The sequence below is a fragment of the Oreochromis niloticus genome, linkage group LG12 (assembly GCF_001858045.2).
Source record: "Oreochromis niloticus isolate F11D_XX linkage group LG12, O_niloticus_UMD_NMBU, whole genome shotgun sequence".
Taxonomy (NCBI): Eukaryota; Metazoa; Chordata; class Actinopteri; order Cichliformes; family Cichlidae; genus Oreochromis; species Oreochromis niloticus.
Genome location: NC_031977.2, coordinates 2,277,338 through 2,300,584, shown reverse-complemented (window position 1 = coordinate 2,300,584; position 23,247 = coordinate 2,277,338). Strand labels below are relative to the sequence as shown.

The following is a 23,247-nucleotide window of genomic DNA, read 5'->3' as shown; positions in this document are numbered from 1 at the left end:
GAATATGTCTGTCAGGACTCCTGCAAGCTCCCCAGAACACGCTCTGAGAACACGCCCGGGGATACCATCAGGACCTGCAGCCTTGTGGACATTGATCCTGCTCAGCACCGCTCCTACATCGGTGGGGGAGAGAGTCAGAGGTTGGTGGTCTGGCGTCGTGTCTGTTTTGGTTGTGGTCGTGGGGTTCCCTCGCTCAAAACGAGCATAAAAGTTGTTGAGCTCGTTGAGGAAGGAGACATCAGAGGATGCGGGGGAGGGTTTGATGGTCCTGTAGTCTGTAATGGTCTGGAGTCCTTGCCACATGCGTCGGGGGTTGGAGTTGGAGAAGTGTTCTTCTACCTTCTTTTTGTAGTGGTGTTTGGCTTTTTTGATGCCCTTCTTTAGATTAGCCCTGGCTGTACTGTAGGCGTGTGCATCTCCTGACCTAAAAGCAGTGTTGCGGGCCTTCAGGAGGAGACGAACATCCCGGTTCATCCAAGGCTTCTGGTTGGGGTACATGGTGATCCGTTTCTGGGTGGTGACACTGTCTGTGGTTTCGGAGATGTAATCCAGTACAGATGAGGCGTACTGGTCCAGGTCTGTGTTGGTGAACATATTCCAGTCTGTGTTTTTAAATCTGTCCTGGAGCACTGCGTCTGTCCCCTCTGGCCACACTTTAATTGTCCTCACAGTAGGTTTCACACGTTGGATGAGTGGTGAATACCTAGGTGTGAGGAACAGGGAGAGATGGTCCGATTGTCCAATGTGGGGGAGGGGTGTTGCTTTGTAGGCTCCAGCCAAGTTGGAATAAACATGGTCTAAAGTCTTGTCTCCTCTGGTGTGGCAGGAGACATGTTGGTGGAATCTGGGGAGGACTGTCTTTAAGTTGGTGTGGTTGAAGTCGCCAGCAACAATAAAAGCAGCCTCGGGGTGTTTATTCTGGTGTTTGTTAATGGCTGCAGAAAGTTCTTTCATGGCCAACCTAGCATTAGCGTCGGGGGGGATATATACTGCAGTGAGTATGATCGAAGTGAGTTCTCTGGGGAGATAATAAGGTCTGCATTTAACCATTAAAAACTCCGCATTAGGTGAGCAGTGACTCTCAGTAGTAGTGGAGTTCATGCACCAAGCATTGTTAATATAAATGCACAAACCTCCATCCTGAGTCACCTCTCATCCTCACGCCATCAATGCTACTCACGATGAAACCAGACTCAGCAACGCCACCCCCTGGTGATTTTGGAAAGGGGATACTTCTGAAAGAACAATGGAAAAGAGTACAAAGTCTCGCTGACATGTTCTGGTCCAAATGGAGACGGGAATACCTTCATACTCTTCAGTTACAACACAAATGGCAGGACAAGAAACAAAGTCTCAAGGAAGGGGACATCGTTCTGCTCAAAGATATTCAGGTGAAGAGGAGCGATTGGCCCATGTGCATCATAACCAAGACTTTCCCAGGGAAAGATGGACTTGTCAGGAAAGTCGAAGTAACTACTTCTCACTCAGGCAATAAGAAGACTTTCTCTCGTCCTGTAACAGAAGTAGTTTTGCTGCTGTCCCCCGAAAAGTTTAGTGACTGACAATTTAATGTGGGATTGTTATAATCCCAGGCGGGGAGTGTTATGTTACTGCTTAATTAATTCCATGTTTCAGATGTTAGTAAAATGTGCCACCCTGTGGCCCCTTTAAGTTGATATTTTATGACAGTAGAAGAAGAGTTAAACAGGAAGTGGATGTTTTCTTGCTATGCTGTTTCAAGATGGCCGCACCACATTCATGTCCTTCTTTTGGGTGTTTGTTAAAGCATTGTCTGTAAGTATTTAATGGTAAAAAGCAACGAGACACTCCAAGTGTTGTCTTTATGTGTGATGGATCACAGTTAACAAGTTTTCAATGTGCTATTCATATGTAAATGAGATCGCCAGTTAATATGCTAATTAGCGGTGCTAATCGTCATGCTAGCTTCTCAAATGCATTGTTAGGTTATTGGTTTAAGGCTGTATGTTGTTGTTAACAGTACAGATGAGTAATGTACATTTCCACATATGCTTTATTGTTACAGTTTCACAAAATGAAAGAACCAGTAAACTTCATAAGATCTCATCTATTGTCTGGAGTTCCTGGGTTCATGTTTAGCTGTTTGGATAGCTAGTCAGACTTCTAGCGAGGCCATTTACAAACACACAAACTGTTTTTGTGCAGTTTGACTCACAGCGTGTTGCTAGCTAAAAGTCCAGCTGCTGGATTTCACAGGGGCAGAAACGAGTTTGAGATAAACTCACTCAGAGACGGAGAAAGAATACAGGACAGGAACAGGAGAGCTTATATTTAAAGGTAAGGACTGCTCAGTGGGATTTGATGTCAATTTAAAGCTTACATAGAAGTCCTCGTGTTCTCATATTGTGAAACACACTGCAAAGCTAAGTTAGACTAACTGTGTTATTTAAAGACCAACGAAAATCCTCTGCAGATTAGTGCAGGATAATCAGGTTAGTTTACAGTAAAGAACTGTGTGTGACTGATGCACAATGGCTGTGGTGCTCGTGGTCTGTTACATCAAGTGTAACAGAGATGAATATGAATTTTAGCTGATGATGTTTAAATGTAGAAAAAAGACAGTGTAAACTGTCAGTGTAGAGGGTGGAAATCAGCCAGGACAGCTCATGAAATATCTGCTTACATCTTGTTGATTTCAGTTGTGTAAATCTACAAAGAGCCACTACAGCTGATTTTAGGGTTTCCCCACCTGCTAAATCACACTGTAAGATGGAAACCCCTGCTGAGCAAAAGGAATAAAGGCTGGTCTCAGTTTTGGCAGAAAACATCTCAATGATCCCCGAGACTTTTGGGAAAATACTCTGTGGACTGTTGAACTGAATCTGCTGCTCGTCTGCAGAAGTGACGAGTATCTCAGCCACACACACAGTTCTCTTCATTTATATTGCATCACCACTACAGTGACTACAATAAAAACATCCCGTTTCTGGAACAGCACATGTGTCTGAGCACTCTGTACTGCACGCTCAATACAAATCTCACCGCCAGTAAGGACCTCAGTCACAAAGACAAAACCTCAACACATAATATACACAATACATAAATCCCAGCTGTCATAATGTGCACCAAAAAGGGATTAATACTGTTTTTTCTCAGTCCGTACAGCGCTTTCTGTCACTTAGAGCCAGTTAATGTCTCCAGACCAGCCCAAAAAAGTGCTCCCTGATCTTTGAAAATGTGTGTTCACACACTGTGAGTGTGTGAACAAATGTCATCGTTTTTAAGCCCCACAGATACAATCATAGTGCACCTGGACAAGCCAATGTAGTCCAAATAATCAAGCATATATACAGCAGTTAAGAAAACAGACAGAGGGGTCAGTGAGCAGGGACCTTTAACAACGCTCCATTTTAGGTTTTATCTTTTGCCACAATCACACTCTTACTTTTCTGTGTTCATGCTTAATGGCAAGAAAGTGGAAGTGGAATGTGTTAAAATAGAGAATTTTCCTGTTAGGTGAATCTAAATATTTTCATTCCTGTGTCTAAAAGAAGCTTCATCTCCTCTCTCTGTTTACACCAGCTCTAGTGTCTGATTGGCTTTTGGAGACTCAGATTTGAAGTTTGCCAAACAGGAAAATCGATATTTTTTTCACTGAATGTTTTCTAGCAGTAAATATTTTTCAAACATTTGTTGTTTCTGTCTTTCCATTTGTTGTCCCTTAAACTGAACTGGAACCAAATGAAGCAGAGTGTAATCACCTCCTACGAGCCATCCTGTCTCAGTGAGTGGAAGCTACAGTATCATATACTGGCTCTTTGTGATTTACAATGTGAGCTATTCATGGTGGCCTAAAACAAACTGTGTGCATGCTCTTGTTGTTAAAGGGAATCATCCTGCGAAGCCACAAGTCAACGTCACCTCTGTTTCCTGCTTGTCCAAAGTAAACAGCCATAAAAAGGGCTGTGTGCTGAGCCCGTTCCTCTATGACTGCAGACCTAGGTATGGATCCAACTCCATCATCAAGTCTGCAGATGACACCACGGTGATTGTCTCATCAGTGACAACGATGAGTCTGGCTACAGAATTAGAATCATAATACTTTATTAATCCCCACATAATTTCCCTGTGGATTAATAAAGTATTCTGATTCTGATTCTGATACAGCTCCTCCCCTTCAGAAGGCGCTACAGGAGCCTTCAGACAAAAACCAGCAGGTTTAGGAACATCTTCCCCACAGCTGTCACCCTACTGAACTCCGTCTCCTGCTGAACCTTTCCATCCAGACTCACTTAGCCCTTCTACACTCCTCCTTCCAATAACCATGATCATGTCATTCTCAACATTCACCATATGCTCACATTGGTTACTGCTATAGTTTTAGGACACTGACATAGTATAGTCTTTGTTATAGTGGTACACTGTTCACCATTATAGTCTATTCAGAGAGCTACACTTCCACTACGGTAGATATATTCATAGCACTGTGTATATCTGCCCATCTGTACAGCAATATAGAACATCTGTATGCTATACAGATCATTTGTATATCTGTACATATGTACACAACAGAACATCTGTACATTTGTCTGTATTACATCTGTATTTCTGCTCTCAACTTACTTGTATATAATCTGCTCTTATTGCACTTACTGCTCTTGCACTTCTGATTAGATGCAAACTGTATTTCATTACCCTGTATTCATACATGTGTAACGAAGTAAGTTGAATCCTAAATTCTATCCTAAATATTTAAACAAAATCACAGCTACAGGAGAAGTTTTTAGAAGTTCAGATGTTAATAAATGAAGGGTAAATTAGTAAAGTAAGTCATAAGTAAAGACAGCACTGAAGCGAGGGAGAAAGACAAAGTGATGTTAAAGTTTGTTCTCAAAGGCAGCAGCTACAGTGAGCCAGTGCAGGTGATTTGAGACTATGAGAAATCTGAGAGACTCAACACTGATCAAGTTAGGCTCCAGAATCTAGATTCAGGGATGTGCAGTTGTAAAGAGGCGAGTAAAGAGAGCATGGAGACCGATACCATCAATATGACTGAGAAGCCTGACGGCAAGGACGAGAATGAGGGAGGGAATAAACAAAAGGCAAATGTTCAAAGGCTGTTTGGAAGCAGCAGAGGTGTGTTTGGAAAGTTTATTCAGATTTGTTCTGATTATGAAGCAGCAGGCTAACAGCCTGGAGCCTCCCAGCTTGGATTCAGAAGTGGGGAAGAGGAGCAGCTAAGTCAGGATGAGGTCATGAAGGATGCCAAGTCCACTGAATCTACACGCTTCCTGTTTCCACCTCATCCTTCCGGTGCTTTACTATACTCATTGCTCTCTCTACCACAGCTGGCTTTGAACTTGCCTGGGCTAGGTCTGAGTCCAGCTTTGCAACTCCAGCCAGGTCACATGACACAGGGGTTTGCTCTGATGTCAGCAGGCAGGTCAGTGGAGCCCTCTGGTGATGGATATATGCCAGTGAAGCAGGAGGAGGCCTGAGAACAGACAGCAGGCTTAACTAGCAGGACAAAGTAGCATGTAGTACTTGAAGGAGTCATCACAGCCAGTCAGTTCTCAGGAAAATGGAACATCACATAAATATTTCTCTTCTTTCATTTTCATCAATGTATTTCCTTTAATATATTTTCTGTCAATATTTATGCCTGATTAGAAGCTCATAGGCAGTTCCTGTCACTCTACAATAAAATAATGTAAAGGCTGCCCTCTCTGCCCTCCCACTAGCTGACCTAACTGACACAAGTAAACTGTGCTAAGATACCCTACATGGACTAAGGTTCTTGGCCACATACATATAGATTTGCTTGGCTGTAGAAATCCATGCCATGAAGCTCCCAGCGCACATTTTTGATGCTTCTGTCTGTGGCAGAGGAGGTTCGGAGCTTTACAGAGCCTTGGTGACTTTTACTGACTATGCACCCCTACCCATTTATTATGAACAAACAGCACAACTGTTTTTGCTTTTTTTTTTTAATAATAAAAATGTATGATTTATACTTATGTGGCAGCTATTTACTGACCTGACAAAGTTATTTGAAATGATGTCATGTCATGAATAACACAAGTTATTTTCCATGAAAACTAAAAGTGGGGAGATTCTCAAAAGATGAATAAGACGTGCATGTAATTTGACATATTTTGAGTTTTGTGTGTGTGTTTGTGTGTGTGAAGTTTTGATGTGTAACACAATTTTGAAAACACTGGAAAGACCTCGAGACAGTTTTTTCGTTATTTTCTATGCAAACAAAAATTCCCAGCAAGGCTTTTCAGTATGAAATTTAGTGTGTATAGAAAATACCTGTGCCAGGTTGTCACCATCTAGTGGTGAACATGGCCTTACCACTACATCAGGTGAGGTTTTCTCTGTGCACAGTGACGCAAAACTCATTTAACAACTATTTAAAAAAATGCATTTTAAAATGATGTAGGCAGATCAAGGCAATGTTACAGATTCAGTAAGAGCTGAAGTTTATTGTAAACCTTTAAACATGCAGGGCGTCACATTGACACAGTTGTTTATGTCCAGCTCCGTTTCTGCTGCCCTCAGGTGAATGTATGGCTATTCACCCTATGCAGCGAGCTTAACATAAGAGGAGATGGTCCCAGGAACGACAGGACACATCGCTTTGCCTTTTGTCTTTCACTGAAGACCGTTTTTTCCTCTTTTAATTTGTAAGACTGTGAACATACAGTAAAATAATATGTAAGCATCAGTATCGACATATTAGCAACCAAAAACAGAAGTTAGCAACATAGCTTTTCTTATGCTTTGCATTCACCATATACATCTTACTTTACACGTTCAAATACCCTTTTAAGTAACATGAAAGTAACAAATCTTACAGAAAATAAAGCTAGACAGTGCTTACTTACAGATTATGGTTCAACAAACTCCCCAACGATGTAAACTGGGCTTAAAGTTGTGCCGCTTGTTTTCTGCTCCATGCGTTTTCTCCCACTGCCTGTGCGAACTTTTTCTGCTGCTTACAACACATCACCAAAGGGGACAGTGTAGCGCACACTAACCAACCAAAGAAGAAGCCACAAAACTCAAGGGGTAATACTGCCCACTGGTGGGAAAATGAGAAATGCCCCAGCCAAAGAAACCCAATAAAGCAACAACCCAGGGGCAGAATACTCCCCGCCTGACATCCGTGGAATGTCATTCTCAACTAACATGTAAAAAGCAAGTGACATACAATGAAACAAAGTTTCTGCTTTTAAGTACAATCCTTAGACACCAATAGCACAACCTCACTTATAGGCCTTATGTAGCACCTGTGTTCACCCTTGCGGAAAATCTTCACCTCTATTTTCCTTACAAGCCCATCCTCACTGGGAAAGGTTTTGGTGATGAGTCCAAGTGGCCAGTTGTTCCTATGTTCAAGTGTCTCTCTTAAAAGAACAACATCACCTGTTTGTAGGTTAGATTTTACTGTTTTCCATTTGCGGCGGTCCTGAAGTCCTGAGATGTATTCTTTTTTCCATCGTCTCCAGAAGACATCAGCGAGGTATTGTACGCGCCTCCATTGAGCTTTGAACAGATCACTGTTTCCAAACTGCCCTGGTGGGATTGGTGGGGTCGCAACCTTTTGCGTGAGCAGCATGGCAGGGGTAAGGATGACTGGGTTATCTGGATCTGCAGAAACTGCTGTTAACGGACGAGCATTCACTATTGCAGTGACTTCAGCCATTAAGGTCACCAGGATTTCATGGGTAAGTTTTGCATTCCTGTGTTCTAGGAGCATTGCATCAAGGATTTTGCGCGTGACCCCAATCATGCGCTCCCAGGAGCCAGCCATGTGCGACGCATGTGGGGGGTTGAAAAGCCATTTGCAGCCAGAGTCTTCCAGAAAGCTGTTTAGTTTGCTGTTGTAGCAGCCCTGTTTGTCAATTTGCAGCTCTTTGCAGGCACTCACAAAATTTGTCCCACAATCGGACCTAAGAAGTTTGACTGCACCTCTGATGGCAAAAAAACGACGCAGGGCATTGATGAATGACGACGTGTCCATTGATTCTATAACTTCAATGTGAATGGCCCGTGTGCTCATGCACGTAAATATGACTGCCCATCGCTTTGCGTCCGCTTGCCCACCACGCGTTTTTCTGACAGTGACAGGCCAGGGCCCGAACACATCAAGCCCTACATGTGTAAACGGAGGGTCAGTGGACAGCCTATCCTCTGGTAGCTCAGCCATAATCTGTTCCTGCTGTCTGCCTCTTAGTTTTCGACATGTCACGCAGCTGAATATCATTTTGCTTATTGCTCTTTTTCCTCCCACAATCCAAAAGCCTGCAGCTCTGACTGCCCCTTCAGTAAAATGTCTGCCCTGATGGCATACTTTCACATGGAAGTGTCTTATAATGAGCTGGGAAAGGTGATGTTTGGATGGGATGAGGATAGGATTTGTTTCATCCGAAGTCAACTGTGCTCGTCTTAGTCTCCCACCCACTCTGAGGATTCCATTTGTGTCGAGAAATGGGTTCAGTTTGCTAAGTGGGCTTGACCTTTTGAGGGGCATACTCTTCTCAAGCTGTCTTATGTCATCTGCATAGACTTCTCTTTGGACGGTGCGAATGATAATGATCTTAGCTTGATCAAGCTGCTTTTCAGTTAAATGCTCACTACAGCTGTGCCAGCCCTGACAGGAGCCTTCTATGTTCTGCTTAAAGCACTGAACAATGTGTCGGAGTTTAGATATAGCTTTCAGTAGTACATTCCAACTTGAAAACCTTTCGAATCTGGCACTACTGAGAACATCCTTTGCAAGAGTGGTAACACAAGAAGTTACCTCATGACGCAGTTCGTTGTCAGTCTCTGGGTCTACAAGATCAAATGACTCTGCCTGAGATTGACCTGCTTCTGACTTGGTAAGGAATGCGGGTCCACTGAGCCATGTGGAGGTAGAAAGCTGCTCTGCCGGTAATGCGCGCGTGGCATGATCAGCAGGATTTAAGTGAGTGGGCACATAATGCCACTGGTGAGCTTGTGTAGATCGCCGAATGCGTTCCACTCTGTTGTGCACAAAGACATAAAAACGCCTTGTTGTGTTGAAGATGTAACCGAGGACTACTTTGGAGTCTGAATAGAAGCTCACCTGATCAACTGCGATGTCCAGCTCGTCCACGACTAACTCCGCCACCTCGACAGCCAGGACCGCTGCACAGAGCTCAAGTCTGGGTATGGTGATGTCTGGTTTTGGGGCAAGCCGTGCCTTGCCAAGAAGGAAGCCCACTTCATTATGACCATCTCTGTCTGTGAGTTTAAGGTAGGCAACAGCGGCCACTGCCTTGGTAGAGGCGTCACAGAAAACATGGATTTCCTTGGTTACTGCTGCAGAGAGTGGTATTGAGGTGAACATTCTGGGAATCTCAAGCTGTTGTAGATGTTTGAGGGAGTGTTTCCACTGTTGCCACTGTTGTAATTTGTCTTTAGGGAGTTCAGTGTCCCATTCACTAATGTCAGTGGAAATGTCTCTGAGTATGACCCTGCCCTCTACGATGACAGGGACAGCAAAGCCAAGTGGGTCATACACACTATTAACGACTGACAATACTCCACGCTTAGTGAAGGGCTTCTCATTGATGGTTATCTGGAACCTGAACAAGTCTGTAGACAGGTCCCAGCCCAAGCCCAAGCTTCGCTGCATGGGTGTCTGCCCAAGGTCAAGGCCCTGCATGTCAGCTGCAAGGTCCTCACTTGGAAAGGCGTTTGTGATGGTAGGACAGTTGGATGAGATTTTATGCAGGCGTATGTTACACTGAGCCAGCATCTTCTGAGCCCCACAGAGAATGTTGATGGCCTCATCAGCGGAAGGAAATGATTTTAGTCCATCATCCACATAAAAGTGGCGTTCAATGAACTCTCTTACATCATTGCCGTGTTCTTTTTCTCCCTCCATCGCTGTTCGTTTCAGTCCATAAATGGCCACTGATGGGGAGGGGCAGTTCCCGAACACGTGGACTCTCATCCTGAATTCCTGTACTTCTCCATCCAGATCATGGTTTTTGAACCACAAGAAGCGGAGGTAGTTGCGGTGGTCTTCTCTGACAACAAAATTGTAAAACATTTGCTCCACATCGGCCATGACTGCGTATGGGTCGGACCTGAAACGCATCAGCACTCCCACAAGAGTATTATTGAGATCTGGGCCTTTTAGTAGCACATCATTGAGAGAAACATTGTTGTATTGTGCACTTGAATCAAAAACCACCCTAATTTTTCCTGGCTTCTGAGGGTGGTAAATGCCAAAACTAGGGAGATACCAGCATTCTTGTTCTGGAGCTAGAGCTGGAGCTGGTTCAGCGTGGCCCTTACTGAAAGTTTTGTCCAAAAACTCAATGTAATGTTCCTTCATTTCAGGTTTCTTTTTCAGCGTTTTGCGGAGCGACATTAAGCGACTGAGGGCTTGGTCCCTATTGTTGGGTAAACGCTGTCTGGGGGAGCGGAATGGGAGTGGAGCTACCCAATTGTTCGCCTCATCTTTAGTAAAGTCTCTGTGCATAATTTCCAGGAACAAGGCATCTTCTACTGAAAGAGCCGTTTTGTCATCATCTACTGTTTGCTGGAAAATGTGTCTGCCTAATTCCGCTTGTGTCTTCTGGAATGTGGGACGGCTTTCTGTGTATTTGTCTTGGATATAGATTTTGTTTTCACAGGGGCTAAAGAAGGTAGGACGCCCGTTATTCAGAATGTCTGTCTTAAAAGAGTTTACTGTGGGCTTGTGGGCCCCCGAGAGGCAGACATCACCTACAACCACCCATCCCAGATCAAGGCGTTGGGCATAAGGTGCACTGTTTGGACCATTTACCTGACTGCGAACCTTGTGAGCTTGGATGATGTCCCGGCCCAAGAGGAGGAGAATGTCCGCGGCTGGGTCCAGAGGAGGGATCTGTGAAGCGAGTGCGTGTAGATGCGGGTGAGCCGACACAGCCTCCTTGGTGGGTATCTCATCTCTATTGTCTGGAATGTGATCACATTCTGTCAGTGTGGGCAGCAACATGGACACTTCTCCATTTACATCCTGAATAACGAAATTAGTTGCTCTGCGTCCTCCAGCCTCTGACAAACCTGCACATGTTTTCATGGTGTATGGGAGCATAGTGCCTTTCACATTAAACATGTCGAAGAAAGCAGACCTGGCTAAGGATGAGTTGCTTTGATCATCCAACATGGCGTACATCCTCCTTTTCTCTTCAGGGTTTGTGCGGGGATACACGTCGACTAAACAAATCTTAGAGCAGGATTTGCCATTTAGACCTGGGCCACACACCTCTGTGCAAGCAGTTGTGGTTACAGGGCTTGAAGGATCAGACTCCCCGCCGTGGCTTTGAGGCAGGAGGTTAGAGTCCTTGGTTGCCCACGGAGGCGGACCAGCATGCATGGCAGACACGTGAGCATCACTATTACATTCCGAGCATTGGATAATGGCTTTGCAATCTTTAGCTCGGTGACCTGTGGAAGAACAACACTTATAACAAATAGCATGTTCTTTGAGGATGATTTTCCTTTCATCTAGTGTTTTTGACCTAAAACCCCTGCATTTGGCAAGTGAATGGGGCTTGTGGTGAATAGGACATTGTCTGTCTGGGTTGAGAACTGATGTTTGAGCCGTGACATTTGTTTGACTAATATCTGTTCTGTTCACTGCAACTGGACCTCTGTATTTAGTTGATTTCAACAATGGCTTATCAGGTTTTGGAGCCACTATGTTTGAACTTTGTAACATAAAGCTAGGATCTGTTTTCATTTCTGCATAGTCATTTATGAACTGAACAAAATATGAGAAAGGTGGGTAAACTGCACCATTGTCCTTTTTGTATTTTGTCCCCTGTTTCACCCAGGACTCCTGGAGTCCGTAGGGGAGCTTTTCCACTATCGGGTTTATCCCCCTTGGGGTGTCCAGAAAGCTAAGGCTGGGTAGATAATTTTCACTTTGTGCATACTCTAACTCCAACAGGAGATCTGCAAGCTCCTGCAATAAGTGAGTGTCCTTATTAGATATTTTTGGAAAAGAGTGTAAGCGTTGGAAAAGTGACGCTTCGACTACCTCTGGAGAACCAAAACTTTTGTCTAGACGTTGCCACAAACGTTGAAGACCTGCGTGTGGGTTGTTCACATGGACCGCCCTGATCCTCAGAGCATGTTGTAGCGACTCCCCGCTGAGCCACTTGGTGAGGAGGTCAAGCTCTTCGCTGGACTTGAGGTTGAGGCCCTCTATGGCGTTGTGGAAGATGGACTTCCAGGACAAGTAGGACTCAGGACGGTTGTCGAAAACCTTGAATCCTGCTGTCAGCAGATCACGGCGTGCTAGATAGGCTGTGAAATCTGAGAGTTCAGTCTTTGGAGGCAATGAAGGTTGAGGCAGGGTTGAAATGTCAGTTTTTCTGTGTATAGGAGGGGACTTTGGTTGCTCCTGATCTACAAAACCAGCGAGATGTCCACCTGGAGAGGAGGCAACTGGTGGTTGACTCTGTCGTAGATGCTGAGCGTCGTTATTACCGACCGGTTGTCCTGTATCAGGCTTTCTGTCTTCATTAACTACCAAGCTGCAGTCAGCGAAATGAGCGTTCACATAATCTTGAGCGCGTCTGATGGAAGGAGGTGTCTTAGAGGAGACTCCTTGTTCTGTGAGGTCAACGGCATCATGCTCCTCATCGGCTGCCGCTTCCAGGACATGAGCTGCGGCGAGCGCTGCTTCAGCCTCACCCTCCTTCTTCAGAGCGTTTAGTGTTGCCTCGATGCGTGCCTTCTCAACCTCCATGTCGATCTGGCGTTTGGCGTACTGTGCTCTGGTGCGGGCGGCTTCTGCTTCTGCTCTGGCTCGGGCTGCAGCTTGACTGGTGGATGAACGACGTGAAGAGCGTGAAGAGCGTGAGTGGCACTCTGACCGGACCACCATCTGGGAGAGAGGCGGTGAAGCTTCAGGCTGAGACATCTTGGGTGCTTGATAGGTAGATAATCTTCTTACTCTGCTGCCCTCAGGTGAATGTATGGCTATTCACCCTATGCAGCGAGCTTAACATAAGAGGAGATGGTCCCAGGAACGACAGGACACATCGCTTTGCCTTTTGTCTTTCACTGAAGACCGTTTTTTCCTCTTTTAATTTGTAAGACTGTGAACATACAGTAAAATAATATGTAAGCATCAGTATCGACATATTAGCAACCAAAAACAGAAGTTAGCAACATAGCTTTTCTTATGCTTTGCATTCACCATATACATCTTACTTTACACGTTCAAATACCCTTTTAAGTAACATGAAAGTAACAAATCTTACAGAAAATAAAGCTAGACAGTGCTTACTTACAGATTATGGTTCAACAAACTCCCCAACGATGTAAACTGGGCTTAAAGTTGTGCCGCTTGTTTTCTGCTCCATGCGTTTTCTCCCACTGCCTGTGCGAACTTTTTCTGCTGCTTACAACACATCACCAAAGGGGGCAGTGTAGCGCACACTAACCAACCAAAGAAGAAGCCACAAAACTCAAGGGGTAATACTGCCCACTGGTGGGAAAATGAGAAATGCCCCAGCCAAAGAAACCCAATAAAGCAACAACCCAGGGGCAGAATACCGTTATTATAAATTTTATTCAAAACGTGTCTAGTTTGATGTCTTAAACTAAAACGGTATTAAAGTTTCAATGAGCTAAAGCGGTCTCCCTGAGTCAGCACCCAGAAACCTATCATCTTTTAAAAACGTGGCCATAAAAACGAGCGTTGCTAGGATCTTAAAACACTGGGGCTAAATCGAGACCTGAAATCTTTTGAATTTTCACTTAGTAACAGCAGATGTACTGGATATTACACAATATCAAACGACTACATTAACACAGGGTTACAATTGCATTCTCACATCGTCACATCGAGAGTTTACTCATTAAGCATCAGAGTTCAACAATGTTACATCCAGTTCAAAAGCAGTTTCGCTAACGCCAGTGAAACAAGGCTAACAGTATATAAGAGCATAAAAACAGCTTATCCACAGCTCGACATATCGTCAACAACTCACCTCAGTATGGCTGCTATGGGTCACCTTATAACTCTTTAACTTACAGCCTCTTCCAGAAAATGAACGCTTACACTATACACATATACAGTATATTTCTTTTGCTTGTCTTTAAAGTTGGAGTATTTATATATTAACCTGAAATCTCCAGAGCTCCAAAGCGTCCCCCTGTAACCATGGTTACGCAGTGGCCTTAACGCTCCAGCTGTGACGTCACAGAGGACAGAGAGGGCAGAACTGTGTCAAACTGATACCTGGATGCATCTGCAACCTTTATTGGCACTTTTCTGCTGAGATCCGGAGCTCGAGTCCCTGGCGCCCAGGGATAAGATGAGTTGCTGTGTTTTTCACGGAGAAAAACTAATTAACATGGAATAACGTCAGTCTTAGATGGGAAAAGAGCAAAAGAGGACAGCAGATTGAGAAGAGATTTCTTCAAACGGTAAGGAGCTTCTACCAAGTGATATCTGATAAGCTTAAAACTTCAAGCTTAAATCTAATGTCCAGATTCATGCTAAACTTTTCTGGTTACTCAGTTAATCTGTTCATGTGTTGCCGTTTTAAGCTATCGGGTAATTTCATGGTGAAAAAATTGCAGGATTAATTTAAGGCTATATATGACTGCAAGGTTAGGTCGTGGTTAGGAGCAAATACTTAGGAGAGAGAGATTTTGCTCTGACAGAAATCCCTATTACAAAAATTTTCTTCCATAAGATTCTTTGTGGGCAAAGTCAATAAATTGTCTCCTGGCTGTGGGTTTTCAGGTACCCCTGAGCCAAATTTGCAAAAATACCAGATTTTACAATCAAGGAACAAACTAGGGTAAAGAAAAAATGCCTATTAAACAGTAATTTGGGTTTGGAGCATAGGGGCAACTTCCTCAAAAGCCATTGAAACCCCAACAGATTTAAGGTGAAACAAATCTTTTCAAATCATGTAATGGTGATGACATTATCACTCATTCCACATAGTTCCTAAAGTGTGCAGTCTTTTTCTACTTCAAAAGTTAAAGCAGAGTTTGTTTGTTTTTTAGCTTCCTTCATAATGTAACTGCATATGTGTACATGCATGTGCACTGATGTGTGCATGTGTGGTGATTTGAAGTTGCAGTGCCGTGAAAAAGTATTCATAGCTCTTGAACTTTTACACTTTTTCTCACATTACAACAACAAACAAAAGATGTTTTTTATTGACATTTTCTATGATAGATTAACACAAAGTAGCACATAAGTGTGAAGTGGTATGAAAATAATACATGGTTTTCAAAATTTTAAGCAAATAACATTTGGAAAAGTGTGGCGTGCATTTCTATTCACCACCCTGCTCTTCATAGAGCCATCTCTCGCTACATTTACACCTGCAAGTCTTTTGGGCTATGTCTCTCCCAGCTTTGCACATCTAGAGACTGAAATATTTGCCCATTCTTTGTTGTAAGACAGCTCAAGCGCAGACAGATTGGATGGAAAGCATCTGTCAACAGCAATTTTCAAGTCTTGCCACAGAATCTCAATGGGATTTAGATCTGAACTTTGACTGGCCCTTCTAACACATGGATATTCTTTGATCAAAACCATTCCATTGAAACTCTAACTGTATATGTAGGGTCATTGTCTTGCTGGAAGGTCAATCTCCATCCCAAGATCAAGTCCTTTGCAGCCTCCAACAGGTTTTCTTTCAGGATTGCCATGTATTTAGCTCCATCCATCTTCTCATCATCTCTGACCAGCTTCCCTGTCCCCGCAGCACGATGTTGCCACCACCATGTTTCACAGTGGGGCTGGTGCGTTCAGGGTGATGAGCAGTGTTATTTTAGCACTTTTCATATAGGCCAAGAAATTCAACTTTGGTCTCGTCTGACCAGAGCACCTTCTTCCACATGTTTGCTGCGTCCCCTACATGGCTCCTGGCAAACTACAAACGGGACTTTTTATGTCTTTCAGCCAACAATGGCTTTCTTCTTGCCACACTTTGTGGAGTACACAACTTACAGTTGTCCTGTGGACAGATTCTCCCACCTGAGCTGTGGAATTCTGCAGCTCCTCCAGAGTGACCACGGGCCTCTTGGAGGCTTCTCTGACCACTGCTCTTCTTGCTCAGTCCGTCAGTTTAGGTGGACGGTCATGTCTTGGTAGGTTTGCAGTTGTAGGAAATCTTTTCCATTTTTGGATGATGGATTGAACAGTTCTCCTTGAGATGTTCAAAGCTTGGGATATGTTTTTATAACGTATCCCTGCTTTAAACGTATCTACAACTTTGTCCCTGAACTGTCTGGTGACTTCCTTGGTTGTCATGAAGCTGTTAGTTCACTAATGTTCTGTAACAAACTACTGAGGCCTTCACAGAGCAGTTGTATTTATAATGAGACTAAATTACACACAGGTGAATTTGATTATCTAATTAAGTGACTTCTGAAGGCAATTGATATCACTAGAGTTTGTTTAGGGGTATCAAAGTACAGGGGGCTGAATACTAATCAACACCACACTTTTCAGATTTTGATTTGCTTAATATTCTGAAAACCATGCATCATTGTTGTATCACTTTACAGTTATGTGCTACTTTGTGTTGGTCTATCACAGAAGATCTAAAAAAAACCCCATTAATGTTTGTTGTTGTAAAGTGACAAAATGTGTAAAAGGTACTGTAGTTGTGTACCTCTGCAGATATTCATGTGTGTGTTTATGCTCCTTCATGATGTGGAATTCAACACTTGTTTGAATAACTTTTTTGAGAGAAGGTGACTCTGTATGTGTGTAAATGTGTATGCATTCATGTCTGCATGCCTGGAGATCTGAGGTTGGTTGGTAGGGTGGACCTCTGCGCATAATCATATGTGTGTGCAAACATGTCTGTGTTTGGATTTGGGTCACGGCAGAGACATCGGGGAGCAGAAGGCGTTCCCTCAGTGGCTCTATCTTTCGAGATTGTGTAAAAACATAACTCAATGTAGTGTAAGCAGCTTGGAAAGAAAGTAAACTTGTGAACTTGTTCAAATTTCTTGGAGATGGTTGAGCACGTGAGGACAGCAGAGGGGCCCAGTGGTTAGCACCGTTGCCGCACAACAGGAAGGTCCCGAGTTCAATTTGACATTCAGGCACAGATCTTTCTGTGTGGAGTTTGCATGTGATCTTTCAGCATACTCCAGCTTCTTCCACTGTCCAAAAATCATTAGTTAGTGTAGACAAGTTAATTGGAAACTCTAAATTGCCCATAAGTAGGAACGGTTGTCTATGTGGTGACCTGTTGAGGGCGTTCCCTGCCTCACGCCATGAGATAGCTGTAATAGGCTCCAGGCTCACCAGTGATCCTGTAAAAGAGAAGCGGCAGAGAATGGATGCATGGTCAAATGTAAATATTTCCAGTAAGTGTTGGTTCAAGCTGCTTAGCATGATCTCACATTTGACATTTCCTCTGTGTGTGTTTCTCTGTGTGTGTCCCACTTATTGCATACTCTGCTCCGGCTTCCTGCCACAGTCCAACAACCTGCAATTAGTGGCAGTAGCTTAATTGGAAAATCTAAATTGCCCATGGGTGCGAATGGTTTTCTGTGTCTGTGTTAGCCCTGCAACAGACTGGTGACCTGTCAAGGGTGTACCCTGCCTCTCGCCCTAAGATAGCTTGGAGGCAGTGGCATCCCATCATTTCGTTTCCGTTCTCATTCTCCTCCCCCATTAGTGATCAGGATGAGCAGAGTTTTAATTTCCTCCTCAACTTTTTTTTTCAAGTTTTTTGTGTTATACATTTTATTGTTTTCTTTATGCTACCTGTTCTGACCTTTCTTCCCATTGTGATATTTGTGTATTGTATGTACGGTCAGAAAGGTCCAATTTCGCTGCAGGCAACTGCAAGTGACAAATAAAGGTTTCAATCAATGTCGAGGGCTGGCCAGGCTTTCGTAGCCTGGGGGAGGTCCACCCATATGAAGGGTGGCCGGGCGGCCAAGTGTGCATTTCTTTTGTGTTTTCGTTTAGACGACTGCGGGGCGCTGCAACCCCATCACGAGGGCTGCCCAGGCTTTCGGAGCCTGGGGGATTTCCACCCATATGAAGGGTGGCCAGGCGACCCGGTCCAGGTTTTTTTTTTTTGTTTACACGCCTGGGGGGGCGGTGCCACCCCATCACGAGGGCTGGCCAGGCTTTCGGAGCCTGGGGGAGGTCCACCCAAATAAAGGGTGGCCAGGCGGCCCGGTCCGGGTTTTTTCTATTTTCGTTTACCCTCCTAGGCAGCGAAGCCACCCGTCCTATGGGCTGGCCAGGCTTTCCGAACCTGGGGGAGGTCGACCAATGTAAAGGGTGGCCAGGCAGCCCAGGCTGGGTTTTTTCTATTTGCATTTACACGCCTGGGGGCGGTGCCACCCCATCATGAGGGTTGGCCAGGCTTTCGGAGCCTGGGAGAGGTCCACCCAAATAAAGGGTGGCCAGGCAGGCCAGTCCGGGGTTTTTCTATTTTCGTTTACCCTCCTGGGCAGCGAAGCCACCCGTCATAAGGGCTGGCCAGGCTTTCCGAGCCTGGGGAGGTCGACCAATATAAAGGGTGGCCAGGCAGGCCAGTCCGGGTTTTTTCTATTTGCGATTTCACGCCTGGGGGGCGGTGCCACCCCATCATGAGGGTTGGCCAGGCTTTCAGAGTCTGGGGGAAGTCCACCCATATGAAGGGTGGCCAGGCGCTCCGGTCCGGCTACTTTCAACTTTCTTTTGCACGCCTTGTGGGTAGTGGCACCCCATTATTTCGTTTCCGTTCTCATTCTCATCCCCCATTAGTGATCAGGATGAGAGTTTTATTTTCCTCCTCAATTGAGTTTTTTGTGTTACACATTTTATTGTTTTCTTTATGCTACCTGTTCTGACCTGTTTTCCTTTTGTGATGTTTGTGTATTGTATGTACAGTCAGAAAGGTCCAATTTCGCTGTAGGCAACTGTAAATGACAAATAAAGGTTTCAACCAATGTCGAGGGCTGGCCAGGCTTTCGTAGCCTGGGGGAGGTCCACCCAAATAAAGGGTGGCCAGGCGGCCAGGTGTGCATTTCTTGTGTTTTCGTTTAGACGACTGCGGGGCGGTGCCACCCCAGCACGAGGGCTGGCCAAGCTTTCGGAGCCTGGGGGAGGTCCACCCATATGAACGGTGGCCAGGCAGCCCGGTCCGGGTTTTTTCTATTTGCATTTACACGCCTGGGGGGCAGTGCCACCCCATCATGAGGGTTGGCCAGGCTTTCGGAGCCTGGGGGAGGTCCACCCAAATAAAGGGTGGCCAGGCAGGCCAGTCCGGGTTTTTTCTATTTTCGTTTACCCTCCTGGGCAGCGAAGCCACCCGTCATAAGGGCTGGCCAGGCTTTCCGAGCCTGGGGAGGTCCACCAATATAAAGGGTGGCCAGGCAGGCCAGTCCGGGTTTTTTCTTTTTGCGATTACACACCTGGGGGGCAGTGCCACCCCATCATGAGGGTTGGCCAGGCTTTCAGAGTCTGGGGGAAGTCCACCCATATGAAGGGTGGCCAGGCGCTCCGGTCCGGCTATTTTCAACTTTCTTTTGCACGCCTTGTGGGTAGTGGCACCCCATTATTTTGTTTCCGTTCTCATTCTCATCCCCCATTAGTGATCAGGATGAGAGTTTTATTTTCCTCCTCAATTGAGTTTTTTGTGTTATACATTTTATTGTTTTCTTTATGCTACCTGTTCTGACCTGTTTTCCTATTGTGATGTTTGTGTATTGTATGTACAGTCAGAAAGGTCCAATTTCGCTGTAGGCAACTGTAAATGACAAATAAAGGTTTCAACCAATGTCGAGGGCTGGCCAGGCTTTCGTAGCCTGGGGGAGGTCCACCCAAATAAAGGGTGGCCAGGCGGCCAGGTGTGCATTTCTTGTGTTTTTGTTTAGACGACTGCGGGGCGGTGCCACCCCAGCACGAGGGCTGGCCAAGCTTTCGGAGCCTGGGGGAGGTCCACCCATATGAACGGTGGCCAGGCAGCCCGGTCCGGGTTTTTTCTATTTTCGTTTACCCTCCTGGGCAGCGAAGCCACCCGTCATAAGGGCTGGCCAGGCTTTCCGAGCCTGGGGGAGGTCGACCAATGTAAACGGTGGCCAGGCAGCCCAGTCTGGGTTTTTTCTATTTGCATTTACACGCCTGGGGGGCGGTGCCACCCCATCATGAGGGTTTGCCAGGCTTTCGGAGCCTGGGGGAGGTCCACCAATATGAAGGGTGGCCAGGCGCTCCGGTCCGGCTATTTTCAACTTTCTTTTGCACGCCTTGTGGGTAGTGGCACCCCATCATTTCGTTTCCGTTCTCATTCTCATCCCCCATTAGTGATCAGGATGAGAGTTTTATTTTCCTCCTCAATTGAGTTTTTTGTGTTATACATTTTATTGTTTTCTTTATGCTACCTGTTCTGACCTGTTTTCCTATTGTGATGTTTGTGTATTGTATGTACAGTCAGAAAGGTCCAATTTCACTGCAGGCAACTGCAAGTGACAAATAAAGGTTTCAATCAATGTCGAGGGCTGGCCAGGCTTTCGTAGCCTGGGGTACGTCCACCCAAATAAAGGGTGGCCAGGCGGCCAGGTGTGCATTTCTTGTGTTTTCGTTTAGACGACTGCGGGGCGGTGCCACCCCAGCACGAGGGCTGGCCAAGCTTTCGGAGCCTGGGGGAGGTCCAGCCATATGAACGGTGGCCAGGCAGCCCGGTCCGGATTTTTTCTATTTTCGTTTACCCTCCTGGGCAGCGAAGCCACCCGTCATAAGGGCTGGCCAGGCTTTCCGAGCCTGGGGGAGGTCGACCAATGTAAACGGTGGCCAGGCAGCCCAGTCTGGGTTTTTTCTATTTGCATTTACACGCCTGGAGTGCGGTGCCACCCCATCATGAGGGTTGGCCAGGCTTTCGGAGCCTGGGGGAGGTCCACCCATATGAACGGTGGCCAGGCGACCCGGTCCGGGGTTTTTTTGTTTATGTTTACACGCCTGGGGGGGGCGGTGCCACCCATCACGAGGGCTGGCCAGGCTTTCGGAGCCTGGGGGAGGTCGACCAATGTAAAGGGTGGCCAGGGAGCCCAGTCTGGGTTTTTTTGTATTTGCATTTACACGCCTGGGGGGCGGTGCCACCCCATCATGAGGGTTGGCCAGGCTTTCGGAGCCTGGGGGAGGTCCACCCATATCAAGGGTGGCCAGGCGCTCTGGTCCGGCTATTTTCAACTTTCTCTTGCATGCCTTGTGGGTAGTGGCACCCCATCATTTCGTTTCCGTTCTCATTCTCATCCCCCATTAGTGATCAGGATGAGAGTTTTATTTTCCTCCTCAACTGAGTTTTTTGTGTGATACATTTTATTGTTTTCTTTATGCTACCTGTTCTGACCTGTTTTCCTATTGTTATGTTTATGTATTGTATGTACAGTCAGAAAGGTCCAATTTCGCTGTAGGCAACTGTAAATGACAAATAAAGGTTTCAACCAATGTCGAGGGCTGGCCAGGCTTTCGTAGCCTGGGGGAGGTCCACCCATATCAAGGGTGGCCAGGCGATCCGGTCCTGGTATTTTCAACTTTCTTTTGCGCGCCTTGGGGGCAGTGGCATCCCATCATTTCATTTCCGTTCTCATTCTCATCCCCCATTAGTGATCAGGATGAGCAGAGTTTTATTTTCCTCCTCAACTGAGTTTTTTGTGTTATACATTTCATTGTTTTCTTTATGCTACCTGTTCTGACCTTTCTTCCCATTGTGATATTTGTGTATTGTATGTACGGTCAGAAAGGTTCAATTTCACTGCAGGCAACTGCAAGTGACAAATAAAGGTTTCAATCAATGTCGAGGGCTGGCCAGGCTTTCGTAGCCTGGGGTAGGTCCACCCAAATAAAGGGTGGCCAGGCGGCCAGGTGTGCATTTCTTGTGTTTTCGTTTAGACGACTGCGGGGCGGTGCCACCCCAGCACGAGGGGTGGCCAAGCTTTCGGAGCCTGGGGGAGGTCCACCCATATGAACGGTGGCCGGGCAGCCCGGTCCGGGTTTTTTCTATTTTCGTTTACCCTCCTGGGCAGCGAAGCCACCCGTCATAAGGGCTGGCCAAGCTTTCCGAGCCTGGGGGAGGTCGACCAATGTAAACGGTGGCCAGGCAGCCCAGTCTGGGTTTTTTCTATTTGCATTTACACGCCTGGGGGGCGGTGCCACCCCATCATGAGGGTTGGCCAGGCTTTCGGAGCCTGGGGGAGGTCCACCCATATGAACGGTGGCCAGGCGACCCGGTCCGGGGTTTTTTTGTTTTTGTTTACACTCCTGGGGGGGGCGGTGCCACCCAACCACGAGGGCTGGCCAGGCTTTCCGAGCCTGGGGGAGGTCGACCAATGTAAAGGGTGGCCAGGCAGCCCAGTCTCGGTTTTTTCTATTTGCATTTACACGCCTGGGGGGCGGTGCCACCCCATCATGAGGGTTGGCCAGGCTTTCGGAGCCTGGGGGAGGTCCACCCATATGAAGGGTGGCCAGGCGCTCCGGTCCGGCTATTTTCAACTTTCTTTTGCACGCCTTGTGGGTAGTGGCACCCCATTATTTCGTTTCCGTTCTCATTCTCATCCCCCATTAGTGATCAGGATGAGAGTTTTATTTTCCTCCTCAATTGAGTTTTTTGTGTTATACATTTTATTGTTTTCTTTATGCTACCTGTTCTGACCTGTTTTCCTATTGTTATGTTTGTGTATTGTATGTACAGTCAGAAAGGTCCAATTTCGCTGTAGGCAACTGTAAATGACAAATAAAGGTTTCAACCAATGTCGAGGGCTGGCCAGGCTTTCGTAGCCTGGGGGGAGGTCCACCCAAATAAAGGGTGGCCAGGTGGCCAGGTGTGCATTTCTTGTGTTTTCGTTTAGACGGCTGCGGGGCGGTGCCACCCCAGCACGAGGGCTCGCCAAGCTTTCGGAGCCTGGGGGATGTCCACCCAAATAAAGGGTGGCCAGGCCGCCAGGTGTGCATTTCTTGCGTTTTCGTTTAGATGGCTGCGGGGCGGTGCCACCCCAGCACGAGGGTTCGCCAAGCTTTCGGAGCCTGGGGGAGGTCCACCCATATCAAGGGTGGCCAGGCAGCCCGGTCCGGATTTTTTCTGTTTTCGTTTACCCTCCTGGGCAGCGAAGCCACCCGTCATAAGGGCTGGCCAGGCTTTCCGAGCCTGGGGGAGATCGACCAATGTAAACGGTGGCCAGGCAGCCCAGTCTGGGTTTTTTCTATTTGCATTTACACGCCTGGGGGGCAGTGCCACCCCATCATGAGTGTTG

General features: G+C 46.2%; 1 protein-coding gene and 1 long non-coding RNA gene across 9 annotated transcripts in view; one reads left to right on the top strand and one right to left on the bottom strand.

The window, feature by feature from the left end:
• The window catches only part of LOC106097899 (uncharacterized), a 50,292-nt gene extending 36,155 nt beyond the window's left edge, over window positions 1-14,137 (bottom strand). Inside the window, exons 1-4 of one of the 7 annotated variants that reach the window (XM_025897132.1) lie at window positions 12,047-13,555; window positions 10,808-10,959; window positions 5,344-5,473; window positions 1,055-1,235 (exon numbers count right to left, since the gene is read on the bottom strand). In XM_025897132.1, coding sequence (XP_025752917.1) covers window positions 1,194-1,235; window positions 5,344-5,473; window positions 10,808-10,959; window positions 12,047-12,934 — 1,212 coding nt within the window. In that variant the 5' untranslated portion in view covers window positions 12,935-13,555 and the 3' untranslated portion in view covers window positions 1,055-1,193. Of the gene's footprint in view, window positions 1-1,054; window positions 1,236-4,292; window positions 5,474-9,283; window positions 9,331-10,807; window positions 13,556-14,009 lie in introns of those variants that run through there. The other 6 variants (XM_025897133.1, XM_019366146.2, XM_019366145.2 and 3 more) reach the window with 6 other exon arrangements.
• On the top strand, window positions 1,294-4,936 carry LOC102077536 (uncharacterized). 2 transcript variants are annotated; one of them, XR_001225335.3, is made up of 4 exons: window positions 1,294-1,794; window positions 2,045-2,316; window positions 3,727-3,763; window positions 3,867-4,936. It is a non-coding gene; the product is annotated as an uncharacterized LOC102077536 (long non-coding RNA). The 2 variants fall into 2 exon arrangements; XR_003213272.1 differs by having other exon boundaries at window positions 1,301-2,316.
• Window positions 14,138-23,247: the final 9,110 nt, after the last annotated feature.